This window comes from Pollachius pollachius, assembly GCF_949987615.1.
Source record: "Pollachius pollachius genome assembly, chromosome: 9".
NCBI lineage: Eukaryota > Metazoa > Chordata > Actinopteri > Gadiformes > Gadidae > Pollachius > Pollachius pollachius.
Genome location: NC_136942.1, coordinates 13,781,801 through 13,804,355, shown reverse-complemented (window position 1 = coordinate 13,804,355; position 22,555 = coordinate 13,781,801). Strand labels below are relative to the sequence as shown.

General features: G+C 44.4%; 1 protein-coding gene across 1 annotated transcript in view; it reads left to right on the top strand.

Annotated features, from left to right (window-relative positions):
- Positions 1-2,168: 2,168 nt before the first annotated feature.
- tspan9a (tetraspanin 9a) overlaps positions 2,169-22,555 on the top strand; it is a gene marked incomplete at its 5' end in the record, with an annotated part of 59,740 nt that continues 39,353 nt past the window's right edge. Inside the window, one exon of the mRNA XM_079743238.1 lies at positions 2,169-2,585. Coding sequence (XP_079599364.1) covers positions 2,169-2,585 — 417 coding nt within the window. The remainder of the gene's footprint in view (positions 2,586-22,555) is intronic.

Genomic DNA, 22,555 nt, shown 5'->3' with positions numbered 1-22,555 from the left:
TGTTAGGAAAGTACAGCTGATATAAGAACAGTTCAGTAGAAATAGGTTAGTTTTGTGTGGTAGAGGGTAAAGTATTCTAAGTTAAAGTATGGTTTTCAATGTTTGACTGAACTAGGCCATCCTTTGCTTTTTGGTTTTATTTTATGCCAACAATCAATAAGCTGAACCACAGCTCCTACGCCAACAGCATGTCCGCATAGACTGGGGCACTGGTAGTTCACTGGTAGTAAACCAATGAAGCTGACGTCAGAGCCTCTCATCTTCCTCCACTCCTTCGATTGGTGCAGTGATTCCAAACTCTGAACCCCTGCCCATTAATCTCCCCCTCCTTACTTGGTACGAATGGCTGCAGCGAACAGCACGACACCGCCAGGGTTGTGAATCATCATCCCCATCGTTGTCGTCCGCACAGAGCCCCATCAGATGCAGTAATCACTCTTGTAATAGTGCGCCGATGTTAAGGACAGAATACACAAACGGAAATAAACCACCGTGACGACAGAGTGAAACACAGTATATTTATGGCTGCCTTCATTATCTGTACTGCAAGGTCGGTCGCGCACACACACACACACACACACACACACATGCGCACGCACACACACGCGCACGCACACACGCGCACACACACACACGCACACGCATAATCAAACACACATCCACAAACACACACATATAAACATCCACACGCATATTCAAACACACATCCACAAACACATACACACAAACACACACATGCATATAAAAACACACATCCACACACACACACACACACACACACACATGCTGGCCATCTCTCCTGTTGACCATTGACCTTTTCTGAAAAGCATAATTCCCTTGTCGATTTTATTACACTGGCAAAGGATTAGCCAATAAGCACGTATAGCAGGGTGCATATACCTTCCTTAATCTCATTTAATTACAGATTTTCCTCTCCCAAATCAACACATGAAATAGCTGAACACGTAAAGTCAAGGCAATTCCAAGTGACGACCATGTGGGAGTCAGTAGGAGGAGCTCAGTTCTAACTACAGCTGCTGCATTGGTTGGTGGGCTTAGTGGGGAGGGGCTTAAGGAGAGATCGAGAGAGAGAGAGAGAGAGAGAGAGAGAGAGAGAGAGAGAGAGAGGGAATGCCTGTTAGATGCTTCTGCCGGTAATAGCACATCAGCCACAGCGCTGCTACCAGGGAAAGCTGAACACCGTGCGTCTTGCCTGTGTTTTAAAAAGGACTGAGCGCACTGGAGTGCTGGAGGAAAGCAGGGGCTCTCAAGCAGAAAAGGCAACAAAAAAAAAGGCAGGGAAGGAAGAGGAGAGTGAGTGTGGGTGGAGGAGAGGGAGAGAGAGAGAGAGAACACACGCATCAGAGCTCACATGGGATGCTGAAGGCTACGGCGGTAAAGAGGAGGGAGAGGCACGGCAGAGAGTAGTGGTAAGAGACCAGAACAGAGAGGGATAGAGAGAGAGAGAGTCAGCGTCTCTCTTGGTTGTAGCGTGTCTCTTCCACAGAAATTAGTGCTGAGCTCAGCAGGCGGGGGGGGGGGGGGGCGCGTGGAAGTAAAGCAGCTGAGCGCTGGAGGTCTGCAGGGGGTCGGAGTCCCTGCTGGAATAAGTTGGCACTGTGCAGAGCAGCGCGCCACGAGAGAGAGAGAGAAGGAGGGAGAGAGAGAGAGAGAGAGAGGAGCACGCGGTGACATTACAGGAGAGGCAGAGGGACACGTTTTTAAACTTCCTCCCACAAGGGCGTCCTGCGTTGGGAAAAGGCTTCTTAGAGGACCACGCTGTGCGGCTAATTTAGGACTATCAGGGCTCGACAAGCCAAGAGCGGAGGACACATAAGCCTGGCCGAGGTGCCTATCCAGACCTTCTCACTTCACCCCCCTGGAGATTCACTTATCCGGGCTTTGAATCGACTCAACTTAGCCCTCAGCACTGGAACTCGGAGTGGATTTTCTTTTGCTTTTTCGTTGCTCTGTCCCCCCCCCCCCTCCCCCCCCCCCCATATCCAAACTGAAATATATCCATTTTGTTGAGTTGCATTTTTTGGACTTTACATAGAAGACGAGACCCTTTGCAGGCGGCAGGGCTGCACTGTGCGTGCCATCCTCTCTTGAGACTATGGTAGACAGTGTGTCAGGCAGCCTTCTATCCAGCGCCACAGCCCCAGAGCATGGAGAAGTCCAGCAGTGACGAGTCAGCCATCCACCGCAGCCCGTCCCTGGACAGCCACGAGTCCGACTTCGCTCGAGCCTCCAGCTCCGGCTGCCCATTTGGGGGCCGAGGTTTCACGGCCGGCGCCTTCTACGGCTCCACGCGGAAGCACAACAACAACACATCGGCCGGCGCTCAGCAAGGCGCCGCGTCCGGAGGCGCCGCCGCCAACGCCCCCACTGACGCCAACGCCGGCGTTCCAGCGGGAGCGGACAAGAGCGGGAAGAAGTGCGGATCGCCCAAGGGCAGCAAATACGTGGTGTTTTACCTGGATCTATCCTTTGTGTTTCTTCTAGAGTTCAAGAAGTGCAACATGGCACGCGGCTGCCTTTGCTGTCTCAAGTATTTGATGTTCCTCTTCAACCTCATCTTCTGGGTAAGTGCAGTGTGCTGATTTGCTTTTTGTGGCTCTGTTTCTATCGTACGTGCAGCCCCTCGCCGCTGCTTCTTTTCCTTTCTCCTGTGATTGACTTCCAAGACACCGCGCTGCCTACACGCACACTTGATCTTGTTTGAGCACACCTTACCGTATGTGTGCCTGAAGGCTGTGTGTGTGGGTGTATCTGTTTGTGTGTGTGTGTGTGTGTGTGTGTGTGTGTGTGTGTGTGTGTGTGTGTGTGTGTGTGTGTGAGAGTGTGAACGGCAGCAGCTTGTTAATAACCTGATGAAATGCTTTATTAAACACTAAACAAGAGACGGTGTGGTTTAAAGTGTTGGGTGTTGGTGCAGTCATCTGTTTCTAATCATTTCATCAGGGTGTTACGGCATGCTCTTTCATGGTACATGTGCTCCGTTCTATTCTTGGGTTCTCATCATACCACATCCCTGTCTCCATCCCAAATGGACTGACTGTGTGTGTGTGTGTGTGTGTGTGTGTGTGTGTGTGTGTGTGTGTGTGTGTGTGTGTGTGTGTGTGTGTGTGTGTGTGGCGGTTGCGGGGGGCATTTTTGCATATGTGCATGCATATATATAGAAGTGGGAAAACACCAATGTTGAGATACGGAGATTGGTTGCTGGCAAAGTGTTTTGGATGCTGGGTTCATAATTGATCTGTTCTATACAATATAATAGAATACCCCATTGTTAATAATTAATGCCAAAAAAAGATTATATTTTTCCAACAGTGGCAGCGATACAAACCCTGCTTTAAAATGCATTGATTCAGAACATGGGTTAGCTTCGTTTTATTTTTTATTTTGGGCTTTGAGTTTCCTCCAGGCTATTGAAAGCTCACCATTTCGTGTGGGGAGTTGTCGTTTGACTTGAGTCTGGGCATTCCCTGACTATTGACACAGTGGATTACGTGGGTCTTAACATTTACGATGCCAAGCCTTTTGTTTGGAGGGAAATGGGAAATGGGAGAAAAAACACAACATCGGTGGGGTCTCTGCCCGGCGGTGCTCTCAATGTTACTACAGTGTGCGCTCTGCTAACTGGGGCAAATGAGAGGTAGGGGAGAGAGCGTTAGAAGGAGCACAGCTGTGCAGAGAGCAGAGAGAGCAGAGTTTACACACACACACACACACACACAGGCAGGCAGGCAGGCAGGCACACACACACACACACACACACACACACACACACACACACACACACACACACACAGACACACACACACACAGACACACACACAAACACAATTTGCATTGCACAGATGCGGGCACAATTACATACTCATGTACTCCCGCAACTTCTAATACGATTGATCGCGATGGCTGATAACCATTCCGACGGCGCATTGCTGTAAAAAGGCCCTCATTACGCTGCACTGCTTTAGGGCAATAGAGCACGATGATTAATCGCGTCAGAGTCCCTTGCAGCCATTATTAACAGTGATTGGCAAGCCGCGCCGTGCTCTGGTAGAGGGAAGATGTCGGAGCGGTCGTGGTAGGGTACGCTTTGCCCCCCTGGCCGCTGGCCTGGATATTTTGTTGATGGAAGTGGACGGTTTATTCTTAGACGACGAGCGCTGTCTTCATCTCCGGTGGGAGCTCAGTGTGCTGAGCATTTGGTTGATTGTCACTTAATTACCCTGACTCCCCCTAAAACATGTTGAGTCGACGGACCCTCCATAAACCTTTGAACCTCCACATTCCTCCAAAGGTGCAGGGTGGGCAATTAAGTGCCATCTAGCAAAACAGACTTGGCAGAAAGACCCTACGTGGCTGTAGTGTGTCTGTGGGTGTGGGGATGTTGGTAGTTTGTGTGTGTGCGTGCATGTGTGTGTGTGTTTGTGTGTGTATTACTACCAGCAGTGTACGTGAATACAAATGTGTGGGTTTGCTTGGCGGAGGATCAAGAACCCAACTGGCTGTGTGTGCTGTTTGCCTTTACGGGCCCCATCGCACGTCCCGCTGTGCAGTAATTTAACTCCCCCCCCCCTCCCGTATTCCTGCGTTAATCAGCGTCCCGCCATGCCCCCGCCGTCCCCCGTACGTCCCCTCCCGTTCTGAGGAGGTTGACACTGAGTAGGATCCACCCTTTGCTCACATCGCTGAATGACAGTTTAATCGTTGTCCCTAGCGGTGTTGTCAGCCGCTGTGTGCCTATGGCAGCACCCGGGACCTGTCAGCGTTTGACAGCCCCTGGGCTCCTCGGTGGTCCCCGGCTCTGTCTGTGTGAGTGCATGCGTGCGCCTGTGCGTCTTAGCCAGCGTGTGTGGGCTAGCGGGTGCCACAGCGAGTTAGAGGTGGCCCCGATGGTGGGAGCAGTGAGTGAGGGGGGGAAAGGTGAGAGGATCGTGTATCCCGACACCCCGAGCAGAGGGAGGTCGGACGCTCCAGGAACCTGCAGGTTGGAGCGGCGTGGTCTGACGTGTTGGAGGTTACGCCGTGCATTCTGAGAAAAGGAAAGGTCCAGCCCTGGTGTACCTTTCGGCCTGGCTAGGCGGCCTACCACCCAGAAGTGTGCACGTCATGGCGCATGCACGCACACACACACACACACACACACACACACACACACACACACACACACACACACACAAGCCATTGAACACATGCACTGCTCTACAGGAATACCCTGGAAAAGTTTGTTTCCGTGGCGGGGGTATGTGGCGGTAACTTGAAGCAGAAGGTAAACAGTGACAGGAGCTCCAGGCAGCTCCGTGGTGTAAGTGCTCATCCTCAGGCCTCAGAGCCCCCATAGCAGTTGTCCGGGACCATCTGGTCCGTATGTCTTACAGGGGGATTAGAGGGAGATCTCAGCCCGGAGGAGGTGGAGGTGGGGGTTGGTGGCGCGGCCCAGATTGAGATCAAGGTTTCCTCAGATCCGGGATTGTGTGATTGCAAACATCAAGTCACTTTTTCTGGCCTTTATTGATTGGAAAAGCACTGCATTGATTTGACAATATGGGATGAGGATTCGGCAGTGACATATTCACCCATACACATACGCAGACACAGAAACACAAACTCACACAGCGATAGGACTTCAGCGACTGTGACATTGGCAACTGTGATAAGGGGGACTGATGTTAAGCCCTCTCGGTGTTAGTGTTTAGAGCAGATCAGTGTTCATGCACTTGCTGTGAGCAAGGACTTTATCCCCCCCCCCCCCCCCCCCCCTCACACACACACAAACACACACACACACACACACATCCCTACTCATCTGTGCTCTGCGTATGCTCTGATGGATACTGGCTCTACTCCTTTCAGCCTCTACTTAGCTCTAATTCTATTGCTAATCCGTTTCATTCAAGATTAGCATCGTCGGTTACTTATGGTGGACATAAATGTGGGAGCCCGAAAGAGAAAATAAAATACAAATATTCAGTGCAAGTGTAATTACACAGACACACGCACGCACAAACACACACTCACGTGCCACAGTGAACAAATGTATTCGCGTGAGGTTGGAAACGCCTAAGGCTCATTTGACGTTGAAATTTTATATATGTACAACAGCTTAGCATCCTTGTCATAACTATAACAAGCAGGGCACTGCTGAGATCAAGGCAGGAACTTTTGTCAGAAAAGTGAAAATGTGGTAGCCCAGCTCATGAATGAGGTTCTGCAGGGCAATGCTGCATATTGTCAACGGTAATGGAGGTAGTAGAGGTCTCACTAGCGAACTAAATCACAGTCATGTCATGTCACCTTTTCCCACAGTTTATTTCATACCATGGCACTATAAAGAATAGTGCTGAAAAATAAATGGCAAGGGCATGTACGTACATGTGCTTTTTATCATTCACGGCGATGCCTCAATCTGTCTGGATTCCGTCCAGGATCTCTTTCTTATTTTCTAAAGACGAGTATGAAATGCAACCCTAGTTTTAATTCACAATTCGCCATTTTTCATACAGCTCAATCCTAGCCTATTTCATGCAGTTTTTTCCACCCCCATTTCCTCACTGGCAGTAATACAGCCACAATCAGTCCATGCCAGGTGAGCATGGCGTCTGTGAGTTCATCGAGACACGCCGTTCACTGCACGGTACAGAGTGCAGTCTGATTCGGGTCTGTCTTCATGCATGTGGGCGAGAGCACAGTGAGTCTTCTTCTGCTGTGCCAGGCCTGCGTCTGTTTATGCACCCGATTAGTCCTTGCGACTGTGATAGTTTTAGGCTCAAGGCAATCACTAGATTCCATCAATAAAGACCACGCATGGATGCCTCCTAGGATGTCATTACAGTGTGTTGTTGCAACCACACACCAAAAAAGAATAGACAAGTTTATCCCCTTCAGCGTTGCCAGGAACCTGCAGCCAGCTGCATCACAGATGAGTCAAAAGAAAAAATGACTCTGAGCCAATTAATTATTACGATTATTCAGGTAGGTTGTCATGGTAGAGGGCAATCTCCAACATTCATTTTACAGAGAGGGAGCGACTGGGATCATACTTTATTTATGTGCATTCACGAACCAGTGATTGGCATTCCCTTATGAAAGCTTAGCCTTGGTTTGAAATCAGCCGACCTAATAGTTTCGTATATCGGTTCAGTCCGTCCGTCTCCGCCAGGTGGCTCGCCAGGGGAGCACACTCTAATTTACACATTTCCACCAGACTGCTCCCATTTCCTGTCTGTGGATTCCTGTCTGTGGTTTGTGTTCTCTGACGCTGCTCATTAGCAACCACAGCAGATGAACCGGGGAGGGTAGGGTATCTCTAGGCTAACCCCAGAGGGGGTTTGATGCTTACTGAGCAGGTGACGTGTTAGAGGTGAAATGATGGAGCTGGGGTGTTGGTTTTTGGGTTTGTGAAGCTAACCTTCGCGGTATCTTCTCTGAACAGAGACGCTCACGTACCACACTGTAGCGGTGTGTCGTGTGGACCCGATCAGACACATTGGACAGCTATTGAAGGCCGCCATTCAGGTAGAGTGATGCATAAATCCAAGGAGCCATTTTTTTCAATCAATCGTTGATATGGGTTTCTCTGGGTTTCCTCCACGAACCAAGATTTCTGCATAGAAAACAATGTTATTGCTGAAGTGTAAACCAACATGGGATGCAGGCAGAGCTCAGGTAACGAGTGGGGGCAGCAAAGTATTGGGAGTGTTTTGGTGGCAGCTGAGTCACCCAAAGAGCAGATACATAAACAGAGATCACTGAGAGGCAATATCTTGGGAATAATGATATAGAGCATAATGTAGATCAAAGGCAAGTGGAAATGCCTCGAAATGTCATTGAGTCACCGATGACATTTGCTGGGAGATATCCCTTCACCCCCTATTTTTGCCACAATATCATCTGGGTCCCTCATAGTTGGAGTGGAAACATTCGATAACGCAGGGGGATGACATGGGATTTTATAGTTCCCAGCGAACCCTTTAAATCCCTGCCCAGTGCCCTATTTTGGTTTTCAAAGAAGTATCTAAAAGTAGTAGTTGATTTTTTACTTACTTTTACAGGGTTATCACCTGATTATTCATGACCCAATTAGTCGTGACCCGGATATTACAGACACAGCTGCCCTTTCTTAATTTTTCATAATTTCTGTTATTTACACAAATAGTCGCCACTCATGGTACATTTGAGAACATTAATCAAGAGATCACTTATGGTCTATGGATTTCAGTCTTTGTGGTGCTGGCTAGCGTACACACTGAACACTGACCAGGGGAAATATCGATGTATGGAGACCACTCATTTTCTGGGAAGAAGAGGGAGAGGTGGTGTAGAAAAACGCTGAGGACAACAAGAGAGTAGCATCATTAGTTCTGCATACATAATCAGGATCCGGTGTAATGACTTCATGTCAAAGTGTGTCCCCTGGGGGAAGTTAGGTGGGCCGAAGCGATGTACGCTCAATAAGGCTTACGTCCCTGGAAATGACGTGGTCAACTTATATACTAAGTGTCGCTTCACGTTATATTTGGTAAAAAAGTTGAATATGCAGTCTCTCACAATTCTTTTAAGCCATGCCGGGGAAGATGATGGAGATCGTAGGCAAATTCAGTGCTTTTAATTGAAATTGAGGTCTGAGCACTGGCTAGAACCTCAAAGCAAGCTATAAACTAGCCACTATTATGACCAGAAGATCAATGCTAAGCTCCAACTAAGCAGCAAATTAATGTACAATGTTAAAGCTAGCTGGCTGCACCGCACCGCAAATTCACTCTCACCCAAAGGCAAATAAGATTCAATCAATGCTTCTAGCTCAGCGCCTCGCTCCTCCAACTCTGTTTGAAAGGCTTGAAAAATATTATTTCCTTGTTGGTCTGCTTAGAGAAAATGAATCATTTTTCTTATTTCTCACTGCTTTTTATTTAACTAAATTTGGCTAGATATGTATGCAGCCAACAGCTTAGATGTGGTGTCTTCTGCATCACCAAGGGATACCCATTGATTTTATTTTCCCTTTTTTGGTTTTCTGGTAAATAACTTTAATCCAAAAGGAGATGGCGCTTTATTGTCTTGGCTTCCAGGCCCCCGGAGCCATAGTTATCCGGGGGGGGGGGGAGGGGGGGGGAACACATGCGTCTGAGCAAGGTGGATTTATCATTGAAGGGGGAGCAAAGACCCTCCCTCCCCTCACCAATCCAGCACCTCACAGCTGCCTTGATGAACTCAATGGGGATTTATTCTCCACAAACGCACATCTCAAACCCTCAGTGGTGGTGGGAACCCCCCCATCTATCTGCATTTATTGGCTCCAGCCAAGAAGGCTGAATTCCTTACTTTCTGCCACACACAACCTTAGCGTGATATGTTATTGTGCATTTTATTCATAAACTCCTACAGTCACCGCCTTGAATTGTAACAGACCCAGGAACAAATTCCCTTGCCACGTTTCAGAACATATAGAGGAGCTTATTTGAGCTGTCTGAGGTTTTATTGGGGAAAGAAAGGGGGGGGGAGGAACCACATAGAAGCAGTTGAAACAAGATCTCTTCAATCTGTTAAAAATGTGTTTCAATGAGCTGCCGGAGTAATGTCGCTGTCTCTATTCCAGTCGTAAATGCTGCATCAAATTTAACAATGGAATCATTAAAGAGTAGGCGGCATGCCTTTGCTTTTTTTCCCTATTGACGAAGTCCCCAATGAAACACAAGTATTAAATAGAATCTCAGCTTTGCAGTTTTGTTTAGTTTTCCACAATAACATGATGAAAGGAGTCAAAGAGCAGCCTGTGGCTTAGGTCAGAAGAATCCATCCCCACCATTAATTTGAGCCTACTACATAAAGCGTCTGTGTGAAGCAACAGTGATATTTATATCATTAGATGGGAGGCTCCTCATGTACACTTTGTTTCTCTACAAAACAGTCAATGAGGACATTTTGGTTTTAACGATATTGTCTGCAAGCCTGAAAACCGTGTCAGCTCTTTTCAGGAACCAGTGAGCCGTTGTTGTCCTTATTATGGTGTTGTCTTCCTTGCCTAGCCTAGATCTTCCTCAGAACTCTCGTGACTTTTATATCGCCCCCAATTTGTATTTGGTACGCACGAGGTGTGCACATTGCAAATGTGGGATTTTTGTTCAACAGAGGAAAATGAAACATTCATAGAGGATTCTCCAGTCGTACAGTGGATAAGAAGAGGCTTGCCATGCTGATTGTGTTCACCTGATTTACCGCAGTGTTTCTGTGCATGTACACTCATGGGTGACTCGCATTACACACACACAGACACACACACACACTCACAGACTCTCTGCCTGCCATTCTTATCACATTTCCATTCTGGTTTTCGCTGCTCTTTTATTTTACAGCAGTTATCACAAACAACCTAGCCTTCCCTTCTTTCGCAAGAAGACCTGGACTTTATGTTCCAACACTTGGTAAATCAACAGGGTCAGGTTGACTGCAGAGCTCATAAGAGACTCTGGTTCACTCATGATGAGAGACACAGAGTAAGGATACTATTCAACAACCCCCCCCTCCCCGCGTGAGATCAATAAAGAAATATTAATATTAATATCTTAGGTTATTGATGCACCTCATCCTTACCATTTAAGGATGAGGTGCATCAATCGAGAACAGGAAGTCATTACAAATGACTTCTTAAGACCCTCCCAATCCTATCTTGCGATCTGCAACGTTTCAACACTGAACATTTCCTTATCAAAGGTTAAAATAGGTTTCCATGTAAAATCATTACACTCAACTTCATTCATCTTTGTTGTGTAAACCTCTTTCCCGAGAACCTCACAGGGTTGATTCAGAGGAGTGACACATTGCAGCTAATGGCGGACGACCTGTGTTTTGGTGACGGGCTCAGTTGAAGTGGTCCATCATCATGATTGAGCTGGTCCCCATCTTCAATGAATGGGTTGCGTCCATAGTGGGGGCCAGTAGTCATTAGCGCAGGCCCTGTTGCCATCGTACCCAGTCATCACAATCCCACTCTGCGCTCTGCTTGGCGTGAGACTCTGACACCAGTGTCACAGGCCAGCCCATTAACGACCTCGCTATTCAAAGCCTATCTTATCTGTTATGCTATCATTTTCTATCATTTTCTATTTCTATTGATCATATCACTGCAACTGATTAACCTTTTTCATTGACACCACACACATAAAAACAGGCAGACAATAGAGCTTGGTTAGGATCATTTTCTAACTAGACAATATGATTTTTGTTTTTGTGTTGGTAATTCACTTCACAGCAAGTGTCCCCTGAGGCAGATTGTGTAACGCTGATACATGGCGCTTCATTCTTAGAAGTGAGTCTCCCTGCATTTCAGATGGATCCAAACATTTGTGTTTCTCTTGTTGAACAAATTGTTTTGTTTGACCATTTTGAGAAAACATCTTGAAAAGTTCTCACCAGAGATGAGAAAGCTATGAATATAAATATGAATTATTCTTGCAGGAAGAAGAAACCAATAAATATTATTCTAGTTATTCTGGAAGATTTTCTTTTCTATTTGTCCTTGATTTACTGCAAATTAAACATTTTCATTCAATGCATTGAAATTAATGTTCACATTAGATTATCATCCAACTGTGGATAAAATGTGATAAGCTTACTTAGGTCAAAAACACACGAAAAATATGCTAATGAAAAAAGTATCTCTCAATAAAAAGATAAATTGAGCATTGAGTCAAAGGAAAATCTAATCAGAGTCAGAATTAACGTGACATGCATTAACCATGCTCGTTGCTCTTGCGTTTGATTAATCCACATTACCAATATTTCATGCGTCTTGATTTCATAATTATTCCGATACTAAATAGTTTATGGATGGAACTCTGTGGCTGCAATGCACCAGATTGATCCCACATCAATTATCTAATCGACCAACCAATAGAAATAGTGTGCATCTCTAGCCATCTTATAACCAGTTCTTTAGTCAATTGGTAGCCAGTAGATATCCCAGTCAATAACCTTGTTCCTGGTTTTACTAGCTCTGTTGACAGAGCTCCCCTGAAACAACAGAGGAGTAAAAAGTTATGACAAATTCATGGAACGAGGCAACTCCCTAAAAACACACAGAGACAGATGGAGTGACAACTGCAGATGCTTATTACAAGAATGTCCTCCACAGGTTGGTTAACAGTGCTCAAGTGTGAAACCTACGTATACTTTGATTGGAAGGGAATCATTTTACGTGCATCCAATTTCATGTACACGCAAGATAACTTCTGCCTCAGGTAGCCTGGCTTCTCTCATCTTCAAAAGCCTGTGTTAGCTTCTTTTTTTTTTTACATCAAAGAGCTACCTCGCAAATGAGGTGAAAAAGTGGTATCCCAAGGCATGTTTTTTAATATTCACATATCATGGTGACTGAGATTAGGGTCGGTTGGTTTCTCTATGAGATATAGAGTTGGATTTCTTTAATTCCCTGACAAATGGCTGCCATGGCTGTTAGATTAACATTAACATGTTATCGCCTACAAGTCAGACGGCTTGACATGCAATGCATAAGAAGAGGAATTTCTGGAAGTATGTGATTTAAGTTGAAAGACGTTGAACGTCTTTTTAGTGGGGGAGATGAACTCATTTGATTGACTTGAGGCCTTAAAGTGAATACGCTTTATAGAAGATAAATAAATGGATCGAGAGACAGATGGCTGTCTAACGGTTTGAAGCAGTGAGAAGAATAGAATAGATTGGTTCTGTTATCACGAGTAGCTGATTGTCCAATATCAGCGCAGAACATCCCCAGGCAACAGAATCTGGCAGTTTCCAGTTAAGTGGTGTTTGGTGTTGACGCTTCTCAACCCAATATGCCTCAGAGAGAGTTCATCAATTCTTAAGTTCCTAAGTGGGTGAAGGTAAAAATAACTTCCTTCACTCCGAAGAACATTTACTGGCAGAGGATGGGCCCTGGGTGAGGAAGGAATCAAAACATAAAATACTGACAAGCCATCAATGCTGGTTTACAGAGACAAATGGAGTGGACGGGATCCTCATGATACAAGTGCAGGGCTGTTGCCTTATAGAGACTGTTGGTGGAGTGAAGTCTTAACCCTGATGATACTACCTCAGATTGACTGTTCACTTATCAAGATGTTTTCCATGCTAAGTACCATGCAGCAAAAAAACAGGTCCAGGCACACAGTGATAAAAATGTCTTTCTTTGACATTTTGTGGTACGAGATGAAGAGGTACTGAACGTTTCAGCAAGCCGTTCTGAATGTGTTTTCTATTTTAATCAAAAGCTGTTGTCTCTATCTTTTTTTGGCGTTTGAACCAATTATTCGGGGAAGCCTATGGCGGAACAAATCCCAGCAGGTGGTCTAGAAGCAATGAAGCACGGAGGAGAGAGAGAGGCTCTGAAAAGGAGTTTAGCCATTTTTGTATAATGATGCTGACTGATTCTAAAGTTCTGCCATCCAGTCTTTTTCTAGATATAAATAGACTTGTCATATAACAACACTTATTCATTTTGGATTAGATATACATTGATTTATAATATTTTTATTTTCTTTCTTGATACTTTGTACTTGCCTTTGTTTGTATTTCTGTGTCGGCAAACCGAAAATTATGTTGCCATTAAGTTGTCATTACAAACGTCACTGGTTGTAACCCAGAGATACCTTGAGATAACTCTCTTTCTTTATTCACTACTAGTGTCTGTGCTTAATAGAAATGGTGGGTGAGATCACACCTTTACCCGACACTATCATGAGCAACGTAAGCTATTCAGTGATTACTGAAGCCTGTCTCTCCCAGATCAGCAACATATTATAGTTGTACTTGCTGGGATGGGCTTTTTACAGATAGCTAGCAAAAAAGTTTGACACCTGGGCAAGCTTTTTTCCATCTCATAAACACTGCTCGTTATATACATTCAACGGCATTGGGGACTTTGTGAGCAGCAAACGCTGGATTGTAACCGAAGCATGACTGTAGGAACAAATGTCCTCTGACAGCAGCTGTGGCAACTCATTCTCCTCACATCCTCCCCTATGTAAATCAGAATAGTGGGGCATCGGATTACAGATGGCATACCCTGGGTTACATGCCTCTGACTTTGAGTCATTAAGCAGCAGCGGACGAGTGTATCCAATACAACACCACAAGTGAGACTGAGAACCATAAAACACAATACAAAATACAATTTTAAACTCTGCTGAATGCTTCTGAAATCACAAGTCTCCAAAGTGATGAATTATTTCAGAAAGATGTTCACACGCTTTTACACACATGTTTAGAATTTGGAAATCGCAAGGTATTCGTACATGTGTGCATTTTAACATAATAACGCCATTGGCTGTGCGAGGCCTACCGTATATACAGCATGTGAGATGCAAAGTGCTCTGCCTCGTTTGTCGCTATCTCCCCCAGATTAGGTTTTGCTGATTTGTTTATAGCGGCACTGTGTTGACAACACTCTTGCAGACGCCACCGCCTTTGCATACATGTGTGGATATTAGAGATGCGCACAGAGCTTACACCATACCATTATCCAGGCTCATTCAGCTGCAGCACTCAACAGAAAAAAACACAGAACAGAACAACGACCAAACACCATTGTTGTTTATGTTGTTTTATTATTGGTTTTCGGTCGTTGTCGAAGACCATGTCAAGACTCACGAAAACAATTACTATGAGATCTCTGATGTTGCTTAAGCCTTTAATGTGTGGTTTATCTGGTTTGGCATTGGAATGACTTTCAACCGGGTAGAGAGAGGTGTTGTATATGAATATAGATTCCATGGAAACTTTTTATTTTCCTTAGTGGGCAGCTGTCAAAGCATCTTAGCCAGGAATTTTCTCAAGTTGGTGATCCCACCTGGATCCCTAGATGTAGAGTTAGTAATGTATAGAAAGCACACCCAAAGGAGTGGTCCAAGTTTATGCATGGCTCGGCTTAAAAGACCCCAAGAGAGACACAGGAAGAGAAAAGAAAAGATTGCATCAGAGTGTGCACTAATTTATTACGTTACCACCGTCTGCTTAAATGTGGGCTATATCCTTGGATTTTGTCACTTTTCATCCATTTTCAAAGGGCATTTCACTGTCTTTTTCATTCCCCTTTTCTCTGAGCACAGTCAGTGGAACAAAGCCACGGACAAAGATTGACTGGGAGAGTGACTGACACAGCAGTCAATGTGTAATTTGCCAGTTTTAGCTTTGCCTAATGTGCAATTGTCTAATTAGCTTAATTTATTCTAAAGAATTTGAGTTTAGAATTATACCAACATTCGTATGTGCACTTTATGCCTATTGCCTTTTATGATAAGCCCATTCAGCAATTTTAATTGGTCCGAGGCGCAGACATGGAACACGCAACATTAAGATGTGACATAGCAAGTTGGCAGGAGAGAAATTCTAGAAACATCAAGAACTGACAGAGAAAACATGCAATCCAGCGATGTGAAAACAGAAGTACGGTAAGTGATAACAAATATCTACAATTTTGGCAGAACCGTATACTCTCCGAACAACGCAGTGCACAAGACCGTATCTTCTAATGAGCAGTCTTCTCTTCAGGTTAACTGTAGGGGGTTAGAGAATTGAATAGAATGGAAGGATATTGAGGAAATGCAAGGTTTCTTTAATTATAACCTTGTCCTACAGTCTAAAAGCAACATATACCAGGCTTTCAGCCATGTGTTATTTATTGCCATTGTTGCCATATAGTATACATACTGTGTACATACATATATATATATATATATATATATACAGGGTGCGATTTGCCGGTGGGGATGGTGGGGATTATCCCCCCCTCTGGTTTACACGTCCTACCCTCTGCTGAATTATTTTTATCCTCGGTGGGGATAAAAATTATCCCCCCCACCCAAAGTATTTTCACCATTACATCGTAATAATTAACAACCAAAATACACAGGGTCCGTCTTCATTTTGAAACATTTTAAAATGTTTCTCAAAATTATCCCCCCCTCTGGTTTTTTCACAAATCGCACCCTGTATATATATATATATATATATATATATATATATATATATATACCATCAAGCTATGATGTGATATTTGCAGTTACATAATAAGAACCTACACAATAAGAGCCTATTAACTGTGGGTTAATAGTGGCTGTGTCTCTAACAAAATAAAGTCTGATACTTTCTCTGTGGTCGTGTGTACAGCAGCCTGGGCCATCCACTAGCAGGGGGAACCAATATCCCAATGCAAGGCGCAAGGCCCAGTCGCGGTGGCTAATGAGTTGAAAACATCCACATCCCTGCACAGCTCCTCAAGACCACAGGCTATTCCATTATGCTGTAAATGAAGAGTGCCAGGGGTCAGGGCCATAACGTAAACTATTTGGGGAAGGGAATTTCATTTAATGTGCAGACGGAAGAGAAGCCATGCTTCTGGAGATTTGTTTCTGTAATTAAGTGCTGCCTGGTGGCGGCACATGTTGCCACCTTTTTTGTCTCAGCCTGCAAATGGCGGCGATTCGACAAACTAGCTTAATAATATATCCGAAAAGAAGGATTCATATCTCCATCTGCAGCAATTCCCGTCTCCTTGGTTGGAGCTTGAGGCAAAAGTAAATGCAAGACCAAGAACACATACAACGTTACAAAGCATGTGTCTGCTTGGAATAAAAGGTGTTGCTCGCGTCGATAGCTGACCCAGTACAAGAATAGAGTGGCAGGCTCTCCGCTCGCAAAGAACACAGCAGAGTAGACAAGCGGGTGGGTGTTTACAGTTTAAATGTTGGCTGAAGATGCTGGCCCCGCTGAGAAATAGTGTTTACCGTGGCGTTGTTCTCTATCCCCTGTAGAACTTGTCCATAAATCTCCACTGTGGGGTTTTTCACGTGACAAATGAGTAAATATTGAAGACTCTCCTCATAATGGATGACTTAGACCAGAACTTTCGATTTGGAATCCACACAAACATTGTCGTCATCATCATCATCATCATCCTCATGCATTATTACATCTGTTGTTTCCGTGACCTCTATTTGACTCTCCCCGACAGTCTTCTTTCTGTACTCGGCGAAGACGAAGCGATATTTACATGCTGTTGTAGTTGTTTTGTTTGATTGCCAGCGTCCGTATTTGAAAAAGCCAGATGAGGGCAAAACAGCAAAGTTTATTTCTGGGCCACCATAAATAAGCATGATGTATCTGTTAGATATTGACAGAACAAATGTCTACGTTACAAAGGGTAAAATTTAATCTCAAGCAAAAGTGAAAGAGAAAGATTGAAAACTGATATCCACGTGGAAAATGATCATAGATTCATATTAGAAAGTATATTGACTACAAATGTATGTTTGAAGACGGTCATTACCTTTCAATGCACCTGTGTGGTGCACAATTTCCATTTTTTTGGGTTATTTCCCTAACTTTATCATTACAGACAGTTTCCTTAAGAAAACATCTCCAAATATGTTATAATAACTAATTTCACCTCACACACAGATAATGAACCAGAGCCCACGCTCAAAAAATGAAAAGGACGGAAAATTGCCCAAACAATGGCTCTAATAACCTTTCTGAGAAATTAGCATTGAAAAGTTCACAGCTCATCTTATTTTCACATATCTCGGAGCTGACCTTTTAGCAGACTTTGAAATGTACATTTTTAATCCAATTAAAATAGTAAAAAAAATTCTATAAACATTCTGTTTGTTTTAAATTTCGTAATCGCTCATGGCCACAAGTGTAAGCTTAACCCAGGGACCTTTTCAGTTAGTTGCCCAACATTATCCCCTGGTATGGCCACATGATGGTGGCACAGATAGCAAATGGCCTTTGACAGGGGGATAATTGGATCAAACACTTTCAGCAGAAACCATTCCTCGCTTACAGTCCCCCAATGTGTTGGTTCAGGGGAATAGTGATTTCTTAAACTCTGCAGTGAAAATAGTGAAATAGAAGTGTATTGATTGTTGGGAGAGAGTGGGGCTTCACCTGCTCACAGGTTTCCCAGGCAGGGAGGCGACAATTGCTTTCTCAGGAGAACTTACCACCTTCGCTCAATGCTATCTTTTTGCTAGAAATCCCCCTTTTCAAGCACTTTGCTCTTGGAAATAACCAAGCAATTGAGACACCAGATAGACTTCTTCAATAACAGAGTTTTGCGTTGCTTCGACCCCCCCCTTCCCCATCGTATAAACATAATGAGCTGTAATGGAGGGAGCAGGACGGGGGGACACACCGGGGAACCCTCTCCTTGCGTCCACGCAGGCGTTGGCTTTGCCCCTCTCATGGTCATACTCATCCATGAGCAGAATATAATGGGACAGGGCAGAGGTCAAATCATTAATTATTGATATTGTGGATCGAAGGGGACTGGTGCACAGGTGGAGCCCACATTCTCCCCCAAAACACAAACATACACACACACATACACAAACAGTCTAAGGACCCATTAAAAGTTTTTACACATGCATGTGAGTTAAGGTTGACAGCTTCAAATGCCCTTGGTCCGTGTTGGCTTAATGATTTCATGGCAGGCATCCAATGGCACATTCACTGTTTACATATTTCAGCCCATGCTGCATTATTGGGCGCAGTGATGCAGAACTTAAATTCTCATCAGCACCAAGGTCTAGAGTCCAGCTCAATGTTCTCTATGTTCCTCATGTTCTGCATGGTCTCCATGTTCCTCATGTTCCTCACGTTCTCCATGTTTTCCATGTTCTGCATGGTCTCCATGTTCCTCATGTTCCACATGGTCCCCGTCTTCTCCATGTTCCTCATGTTCCTCATGTTCCTCATGTTCTGCATGGTCTCCATGTTCCTCATGTTCTCCATGTTCTCCATGTTCTGCATGGTCTCAATGTTCCTCATGTTCTCCATGTTCCGCATGTTCTCCATGTTCCTCATGTTCTCCATGTTCTCCATGTTCCTCATGTTCTCCATGTTCTCCATGTTCTCCATGTTTCTCATGTTCTCCATGTTCCTCATGTTCTCCATGTTCCTCATGTTCTCCATGTTCTCCATGTTCCTCATGTTCTCCATGTTCTCCAAGTTCCTCATGTTCTCCATGTTCTCCATGTTCTCAATGTTCCTCATGTTCTCCATGTTCTCCGTGTTCTGCATGGTCTCCATGTTCTCCATGTTCCTCATGTTCTCCATGTTCTGCATGGTCTCCATGTTCCTCATGTTCCTCATGTTCCTCACGTTCTCCATGTTTTCCATGTTCTGCATGGTCTCCATGTTCCTCATGTTCCACATGGTCCCCGTCTTCTCCATGTTCCTCATGTTCCTCATGTTCCTCATGTTCTGCATGGTCTCCATGTTCCTCATGTTCTCCATGTTCTCCATGTTCTGCATGGTCTCAATGTTCCTCATGTTCTCCATGTTCCTCATGTTCTCCATGTTCCTCATGTTCTCCATGTTCTCGATGTTCCTCATGTTCTCCATGTTCTCCATGTTCTCCATGTTTCTCATGTTCTCCATGTTCCTCATGTTCTCCATCTTCCTCATGTTCTCCATGTTCTCCATGTTCCTCATGTTCTCCATGTTCTCCATGTTCCTCATGTTCTCCATGTTCCTCATGTTCTCCATGTTCTCAATGTTCCTCATGTTCTCCATGTTCTCCGTGTTCTGCATGGTCTCCATGTTCTCCATGTTCCTCATGTTCTCCATGTTCTGCATGGTCTCCATGTTCCTCATGTTCCTCATGTTCTCCATGTTCCTCATGTTCTCCATGTTCCTCATGTTCTCCATGTTCTCTGTGTTCTGCATGGTCTCCATGTTCTCCATGTTCCTCATGTTCTCCATGTTCTGTATGGTCTCCATGTTCCTCATGTTCCTCATGTTCTCCATGTTCCTCATGTTCTCCGTGTTCTGCATGGTCTCCATGTTCCTCATGTTCCCCATCTTGTCCATGTCCCTCATGTTTCCTATGTTCCTAATGTCCCTTATGTCCTCCATGTTCCCTATGTTCCTAATGTCCCTCATGTCCTCCATGTTCCCTATGTTCCTAATGTCCCTCATGTCCTCCATGTTCCCTATGTTCACATGGGGAAAGGTGTCCCTTTGACAGTGTTTATGGTTTGTGATGTATACATATTTTAGTCTTTAATTTGTGGTAGTTTGTAGTTGTCTTTATTTTCCAATTGTGTCTGTTCCTCACCGTTGTACCGCTGTACAACACGATCCTTATTTCACCGTAGGATTGTCAGTGCTAAAACGAAAAGAGTTCCAAAAAGAGTCAATTTTAGTCCATCATCTCTCCGACACGAGCACCCTGTAGGGGGAATCCATCTGCGAAATGTCAGCGTTACTCAAGGAAGAGTTGGTTTTTATCGGTCTCCTAGCATTTCATTATGATGGTTTGGTCAACGAAGGAAAGCTGGACATCTAGCGGGAGACACCACAGTGCAAAGAATGGCATGCATCAGGCAACAATGCCATTAAGCAGCTCATCTAAACAGCTAAAACACTCTTTCTTTCTTTCTTTCTTTCTTTCTTTCTTTCGTCTACCATGATTCCACATTGCTGGCTCACATGCTACCTCACCAACCCCACTATATGATGCACAGAACCTACCTTTGAGGCTGTTCTACTATATATCCCAAGAAAAAGAAGACTAACTTATTTTTGAAGTTCAGCCCCAAGGTTTTAATTTAGCCTTCATACTTTAACGTGTGAATTTACAAGTAGTCTGGCAGGCCCCCGATAGCCTCCACTGCCTCAGCATTCAATGGTATGAAGCAGCTAAACAGGGTAGTTAAAGCGATTGCAGCAACTGGAAGCGAGCAGCAGGTGATGCTGACTGATGGCTGACTGGAAGCCATGTTCCCGAATCACAGCTTTACACTTTGTGCTGTAATCTCCTGAGCTTACATCCCCTCTGTAGTACCAGCCATGAAATGTGCGCCAGTTTTTCGTACAAAGACAATTTTTCCAAGTCATCCTAGCCTGCATTGTTATACCGTGCATGTTTTACTGCAAACTATTATGTGTGTGTGTGTGTGTGTGTTTTATGGAGGATGACATACACTTAAAGGTAGGCTCAATCAAGAGGAAAATTAAATGAGCGCAACAATGTTGAATGGAGCGTTTCAAACCCCATTAATGACTGTACAGGTAAAGAGGTATAGCATTAAATAATTAAGTGGTCGTAATTCATTTTAACTATGGTCACAATGTTGTGTTTCCTTCCTTCTTTTGTTTTATGGCCTTGTTGTTTCTACTCTTTTTGAATTACATAAAGGGTATTTAATATCATTCTACATGTTACAATAATCCCTGGATTCAGTTTTTGACCCAATTCATTGTTTGTGCCAAAAACATCCATACACAATCCCTGCAATTTATATTAGAAAAAACAATCTTTTTTCTTTTTTCAGTTTTTGATAATCAAACTTTGCATTTGTGTCGTGCGTTGAGGTTGTTGTTTTTCCCGCAATGCCCCTCTCCCTCTATCGACTACATGTACATCAATGAGAAACCAACAGCTCCGGCTACGCTGGCTTGTCAGAGTGAAAGTGTTTCCAGCGGTTGAGCGTGCCTCTCTCTAATTGTTTTCAATGTGCTGGCAGCGTTTTGTCCGCTGCATGTGTGCACTACCCGGGCCGGCGGCTCTCCGCCTGGAGGGTTCGTTTGAAGTGACTCATCTGCTACTCTGAACGGGGAGGCAGGGATGGGTCACCTCCAGGGTTGCCGCTGATGGCTACCTTCAGGTGTAAAGGGCCTCCGGGGTCCGCGTGTCACTGCTACTCCGCTACATGCTAATTGAGTGGCCCCTTTTCTCACAGACATGGTAAAACACAAGCTGGGATGGGAGCGCACGATAGATACACAACGATGATAACGATATAGGTGCAGTAGGAAGACGTCTTTGGATGGTTGGTATGGCATTGTTGTAGACTTATAGTGGTTAATGGTAGTGGTGGTAATATCATTAGAAGCAGTCGTTTTTCTAGTTGTAATAAAGACGTGGTATAAAGAACACAACTAAATAAAAAAATACATACAAATAGATGTAAAGAAATCGAATGTAAGAAAAGTTATTACTCTAATTTCAATATAGCATTACCTAAATGATAAAAAATTATGTTAAATGTAAATGGTAAATGTGTTTAAACCATAAATAATACAACATTTATTCCGATACCATATGGAAGAGTTTCCATTCTTACAGATCATAACGGCTCAAGCCCTGGGAACAAATGAACATAAATAATATACACAATAGCAGTAAAGGCAGGGTGTGCAATACTGACACAAGCACTAAAACCACGCCGGGGTGACATAGACAATGTTTTCTGCAGGAGTGAGCAAGGCTTTAAATGAGCCTTCAGCGCACGGCCCCAGTCATGAACCCGCTCATTGAGGACTGCTTTTGTCTGGGCTTTCGCCAACACAGTTTGCGCTGTAGAATCCACTCGCATTACGTGGTTATCACTGAGCCATTGAACAGTTGTTCAAATAACTCACATCATCTGGCCTTCACATTCTTCATTTATTTGTGTTTCAGTTGAGTTTAAAAAAAGTATTATCGACCTACACTATGCACTTTAATTTGAGTTTTTTAAGATGCGTGCAAAAAATAATGATAGGTATTTATACT